The 6753-nt window shown below is 35.8% G+C and overlaps 1 protein-coding gene across 3 annotated transcripts in view; it reads left to right on the top strand.

Moving 5' to 3' along the window:
* Positions 1–6014, top strand: part of tbc1d32 (TBC1 domain family, member 32) — a 37453-nt gene extending 31439 nt beyond the window's left edge. For 2 of the 3 annotated variants that reach the window (XM_039692145.2, XM_089118850.1), the window contains 2 exons: positions 3099–3287; positions 5550–6014. In XM_039692145.2, the coding sequence (XP_039548079.2) occupies positions 3099–3287; positions 5550–5669 (309 nt within the window). In that variant the 3' untranslated portion in view covers positions 5670–6014. Of the gene's footprint in view, positions 1–3098; positions 3288–3384; positions 4316–5549 lie in introns of those variants that run through there. The other variant, XM_089118851.1, reaches the window with a different exon arrangement.
* The last annotated feature ends 739 nt before the right edge of the window (positions 6015–6753 follow it).

Here is a 6753-nt window from a genome sequence, read left to right on the forward strand (position 1 = left end):
AAATTAAAGAGTAACTGTGTTTTCTGCATTTAGTTTATTTTTAAAGTCTTTAGAATTTGCACACTCTCAATAGGACTGGATCTTTCTTAATTCCTATAACCTGACTAAAAATGTTTTTTTTTTCTCTGTGTCCAGAAATTTTCTATTGTTATTAGAATGTTAGATGTTTTTTGGTAGCTATATTTTCTGAAAGCTCAAAGCTGTTTTGGAAAAATAGCATTTTTAAATTATTAAAATGCACACTCACATGCACATACACCCATCTAAAAATATGAGCAATAAGCTTAAAATCTTTTTTAAGGACACAGGAAAATGAGAAGTTTTGTTTGTACTTTAGTGTGATGTGAAGGGAAAGCCAGGGTATTCCAGTATTCCAGGGCATCAGTAAAATATTGTTCACCTTATTGGTTTTACTTTACAAATCAAACTGTTACACTAAACAGGACAATTGCTGTAATTGCCATCTTCTGGTACGTTGTTGAGTCATTGAGTTAGAAGCAAGGTGTTCAGATTTTTAGTATAGTACTAAGTACGGATGGTAAAGGAATAGTTCACCCAAAAAATGAAAATTATGTCATTAATGACTCACTGAATGTCGTTCCAAGCCTGTTTAAGATATTTTAGATTTAGTCAGAGAGTTTTCTGTCCCTCCATTGAAAATGTATACACGATATACTCTCCTTGTACAGAAAGGAAATAATAATATCATCAAAGTAGTCCAAGTGACACCAGTGGGTTAGTTAGAATTTTTTTGAAGCATCGAAAATACATTTTAGTCCAAAAATAACAAAAAATACGACTTTATTCAGCATTGTATTGTCCAGGGCAAGAAGCTCCCATTCCACCACATCCCAAAGATGCTCTATTGGGTTGAGTTCTGGTGACTGTGGGGGCCATTTTAGTACAGTGAACTCATCGTCATGTTCAAGAAACCAATTTGAAATGATTCGAGGTTTGTCACATGGTGCATTATCCTGCTGGAAGTAGCCATCAGAGGATGGGTACATGGTGGCAATAAAGGGATGGACATGGTCAGAAACAATACTCAGGTAGGCCGTGGCATTTAAACAATGCCCAATTGGCACTAAGGGGCCTAAAGTGTGCCAAGAAAACATCCCCCACACCATTAACACCACCACCACCAGCCTGCACAGTGGGAACAAGGCATGATGGATCCATGATCTCATTCTGTTTACGCCAAATTCTGACTCTTCTGACTCAACAGAAATCGAGACTCATCAGACAAGGCAAAATATTTCCAGTCTTCAACTGTCCAATTCTGGTGAGCTCTTGCAAATTGTAGCCTATTTTTCCTATTTGTAGTGGAGATGAGCGGTACCCGGTGGGGTCTTCTGCTGTTGTAGCCCATCCGCCTCAAGGTTGTGTGTGTTGTGGCTTCACAAATGCTTTGCTGCATACCTCGGTTGTAACGAATGGTTATTTCAGTCAAAGTTGCTCTTCTATCAGCTTGAATCAGTCAGCCCAATCTCCTCTGACCTCTAGCATCAACAAGGCATTGTCGGCCACAGGACTGCCCATACTGGATGTTTTTTCCGTTTCATTTTTTTTGTAAACCCTAGAAATGGTTGTGCGTGAAAATCCCAGTAACTGAGCAGATTGTGAAATACTCAGAGCAGCCGTTTGGCACCAACAACCATGCCACGCTCAAAATTGCTTAAATCGCCTTTCTTTCCCATTCTGACATTCAGTTTGGAGTTCAGGAGATTGTCTTGACCAGGAACACACCCCTAAATGCATTGAAACTTCCATGTCAATGGTTGATTAGATAATTGAATTAATGAGAAATTGAACAGGTGTACCTAATAATCCTTTAGGTAAGTGTATATATTCAGTTCATACAGATTCTGTGACAGGAATGGTATTTATACCACATAGAAGTATTGATGCTGCAGTTAATGATTGATGGTCATCAGTGTGTTGGATGTTATGCTTTTTTTTTTTTTGAGTAATACAAAAAATAAAATAATACCCAAAGTTGTGAAACTAGTAACTAGTTTTGAAGTGGCAGAAACTGAAGGAAAGAAGACTTCCTGTTTTAAATTGAGTGTCACCTCCATCATAGAGGGCATCCGTGTCTGAGCACTCGGAGAGAGCGTTTTGAATTCTAGACAAAGCAGGAAGAATGTCTGAAAGAGAGACACAGATGCTGTATAAATTGCCTGCTGGAGTGGTCTGAATGTATGCATACACGCTTGGCAAGACTGGAATGCCTTTCTATGATACTGTAGAATAATTGAACAGCTTCTGAGGAGGAATATATGACCTGAACGCAGTTAACCACCACAGAAACAAAACAGAAATACGTCAAGCTTTCTCTGCATATGATTCAAGAGACTTGATTTATTTCTGTAGGAACATTCTTTCAGTGTTATTCATACACTGCAAATAAAATTAAAAATCATGTTCTTTTGATAAAAAAAAGTATCCCAGTTAACATACCAAACTGTTGTTATATTTAGACTTAAACAAGATTAAAATAAAAAAATAAACTTGCGTAGTGTTCAGAAGTGTAGGGTCGGTAAGATTTCTCAAGGCTGCATTTATTCGATCAAAAATACAGTAAAACTATATTGTGAAATATTATTAAAAATTGTTAAAATTCAATTTAGTATTTTTGTAAAAATTCTTAAGCATTGGAAATGTTAAGCATTCTTTGGTAAATAGAAAAAAATACAGCATTTATTTAAAATAGAAATCATTATTCATTATAAGTGTGTTTATTGTATTAAATATTTTACTTACCCTAAACTCTTGAACATTAACGTATTCTCAAAACGAGATTTAATATCTTGTTGTTTTGATTCTCAAATAAATTTTGATGTTTCGTTAATGGAAAATGACAACATTTCTATTTTGTGTGTGATGATTTGATTCATAGTTAATTAATTATGATTATAATGGGTAATGTACAGTTGACTGCATCAGACTTTAGTCTTGAGGGCATCATGTTAAAATTTGATCTCTCGTTTATTTTTTAAGCATTTCATATTGATTAATTTATAACGTGCAAACGTTGCACTCTCTCTCTCTATCTCTCCTTCCCTCGCTCTCTGTTCCTCCCTCCAACCACCATGTAGATCTGTATTCAGTGGCTTGGCCAGTGTTTCTGGAACTATCTAGATTGGCCTGAGATCTGTCACTATGTGGTCACCTGTGTCATCATGGGACCAGATTACCAGGTGTACATGTGTGTTTCTGCCCTCCGTCACCTGCAGCAAGAGATTCTGCAGCACACACAGACGCAGGACCTGCAGGTCTTTCTGAAGGTACAGTCTAACTTACTTTTGTAAATAAAAATGATGCTTTCATTTACTCACTTTTCATGCCATTCCAATGTATGAGTTTTTTTTCCTTTCGTCAAAGACGTTTAGCTGAATTTTCACGCTCTTTTCCGAACAACGAAAGTGAATGGACCTTTCTCCAAAAAGGACCAAACAGCACCACATAAACACTATTAAAGTGTTCCTCGGAGGAAAGAAGTTCTGGAATAATGACAGAATTAACATTTTTGGCTGAACTAGTCCTTTAAAGGAAGAACACACTGAGGTGGTGTTGATTTAATGGACCATGGAGTGTGCAAGCGTGGCTGGAGTAAATCAGACAGACCCTTGTCCTTGGTTCACCCTTAAATGTTCATAACTTTTTAGTGTTCACAGTGTACCCTGTACAATAGAGAGACCATTTCAGCGAATTCCTGAAGGGTTTCTGAGGATTTGTACATATCCAAGATTGCAAAACTTATCTGTATTTCATCTAAATTAAAGATCGGGAATGGAAATTACTCGTAACAGTCCCTCCTGATGTCACTCTGAAGCCAGATTAAACGTACAATGAGTCCATTTTGGATGATTCAACAGAGGGGAAATCAAACTCGAGCAAAGTCATTCTTTGTTTCCAGGATTTCAAAAGCAATTGTCTGTCGTTATCGAATCGTTCCGACACTTTGAAAACCATGACACAGTCTAGCTAGTGAGTTCAAATCATCCTGCAAAACTGTTTTAGGCTTTTTTTCCCCTTCATTTTTATCTGCAACAATAGATGGTGGGATAGTTTTAATGTCTTTAGATAATGGGTGCTTGTAATTAAAATGTAATTTTTATTGTTTCATTTTGAACACACCAGCGTGCATCCGTTTTTCTGGTTTTGAATGGCTTTGTAGGCAGGAGACTTTCTTCAGCTTTAGGGAAACATCTGGACTTTTCACAATAGTCCCTTCTCATTGCTCTGTGGTTTTATGTTATAGTTATTTTTGCCACTCCACAGCTATTGTCAGTGGTGTGAAGAAATTGAAATAACCTTCCACACAATAAAACAGGAAAAATTAAAATTCTGTTGATTCATTGTTATTTACTCAACCTTATGTTGTTTCAAACCTATATCACTTATTTCTTCTATACATTACAAATATGGTATTTTTTAAAGGATCTCCGAGCTCAAAAATATTCCAAATTCATCACACCATGTTTGAATTCAGTGATACTACTGGTTCTGACTTGTGATTGATTGCGACATGCCAAGTTTAAATATGGAATCAGAGTAATGTGAATGTTTATGGTGCTTTTTTTAGTATGGTGGAACTATTCCTTTAAGTTCACCAAAGACTGTAGTTGAATGAGGTCTCATCTTAAAAAAAAAACAATAGTGATGGAGAAATCCTACATTTTTCCATCAGAGCAGCGTATGCAATTTCATAATCTTTATCTATTCCTCTTAGTTTACTTTTTCACATATTGTCAGTTATTATCTGAATCGATTCGCATATTCAGTTATAATCTGACTCTATTCGGTTTTATTGAAAGACACTCCGTATGTATAATCAGCTGTGGCTAAAATTGGGTATAGTTTGTTTTATAATGGACTATTTCAGTCTTTTTTTTAAGCAAAAAAATAAAATTATCTATTTTGTTTGTCATTGCCAAACCGACTGTTGTCATTGCCAAGCCATCTGCAGTTATATCACAAAACTGCTTACACTGCAGGCATGTTTTATTTAATGCAGCAAACTCATAAAGGTTTATTATCCCTTCTCTCATTGTCATCTCTTCACCATGAACTGAAGTGTCCTTTTGTAACTTCAGGCATAGCTTTTGGTCTTGCATCCGCTGACTCATCGTAAAATAAATGTAATTAATTTGGCTTTGTCTAAATGATATTATTTATCCCAAGCTAAATGTCAGAGTGTATTAGGCGGTGCATTGTTTATTTAGTACACGGACGTGTAGCCATTCCTCACATAGTGCCAGTATGTGACCTCTTGTTTCATTAATAAAGACCTTTTGTTACTGTTGGCAGTGAGATTTGTCACAATATTTATTATGTGAAAAAGTTTGCATGCTTTCATGCAGCAGAATACAATAGTCAGAGTAGTGTCACACATAATCAGGATCTGCTCAGACTGTAATATCAAAATCTCCTCAGATTGAGCGTAATCCATTCTGAAGCTGTTTTTAACCCTGTTTTTACTTTTTTCTGCAAACCGGCTCTCTCAAGCGCTGCTCGTCAAATCTGTGCTGCTTTTATGCTTGCAGGAGGAACCAATCCACAGCTTCAGGATGAGTAATTACCTGGAGTACATGGAGGGGCTGGAGCGCAACTACAGATCCATGGTGCTCTCGGACATGAGGAGCATCTTACCAAGGAGCAGCTAGAAGGAAACCTGAAGATCATCTGGACTGAAAGTGCTTGTGGTACAGAATGAGACTGAAAATGTTGCATGTAATTTAGGCTGTTTTTGTAACTCAACGCGCAAAGAAGCCGGCGTTTTGACGGACACCATGTGAATATTTGAGTGTTGAGTATGAGTATTCTCACTCAGGGGATCATAAATATAAGAAAACAATCTGTTCAAAGGCTCGTAAATAAGTAACTGTTACTGCATTGACTGGTGCATTTGTTTTGTAAAATGTTGCTAAACTATATATTTCACTATTTTGTATGTGAGTGTGCGCGCATGTGTACATATATGAAGAGTTCAGATGCAAAAGCCTCTAAATGCCATTTGAAATTTTCTTCTTTAATGATGATTTTTTTCAAACTTGTATATTTAAGTTCAGTAATTGAAATCACTGAACTTAAATCTACAAGTTTGAAAAAAAATCATCATTAAAGAAGAAAATTTCTAATGGCATTTAGAGGCTTTTGCATCTGAACTCTTCATATATATATATATATATACACACAGTACCAGTCAAAATTTTGGATGCATTACTATGTTTAACGTTTTTTAAAATAAGTCTCTTATGCTTTTATTTAATCAAAAATACAGAATAAACAGGTTATTCTATTTGAGGTTTTAAAAACAGGTTATTCTATTTGAGGAATATAAAGTTTTTTCTATTTGAATATCATTTAAAAGATCATTTATTTCTGTGATGCAAAGCAGAATTTTCGTCGGCCGTTACTCCTGTCTTCAGTGTCACGTGATCCTTCAAAAATCATTTTAATATACAGATTTACTATCAATGTTTTATTATTCTATTATATTGAAATAGAAAACCATTATTTTAAATGGAATCCACTTTATTTGGAAATTTTGTGGGGGCACAAAAGATTTCCCAATGCAGATTTCACTGCTGGTTCATATTGGAATCAGCACTTACCAACAGAATGCTGCTTGGTTTGAAATGCTGCTTCCTTTATATGTTGATTTCAATTTCGTACCTTCATGGTTGCTGACCCCAGACACAAGTGACTCAGCCTGTTACATGACGTCAGTAAATATAAAAAAAAATC

Source organism: Pimephales promelas, chromosome 13 (assembly GCF_988280905.1).
Source record: "Pimephales promelas chromosome 13, fPimPro1.hap1.1, whole genome shotgun sequence".
Lineage (NCBI taxonomy): Eukaryota > Metazoa > Chordata > Actinopteri > Cypriniformes > Leuciscidae > Pimephales > Pimephales promelas.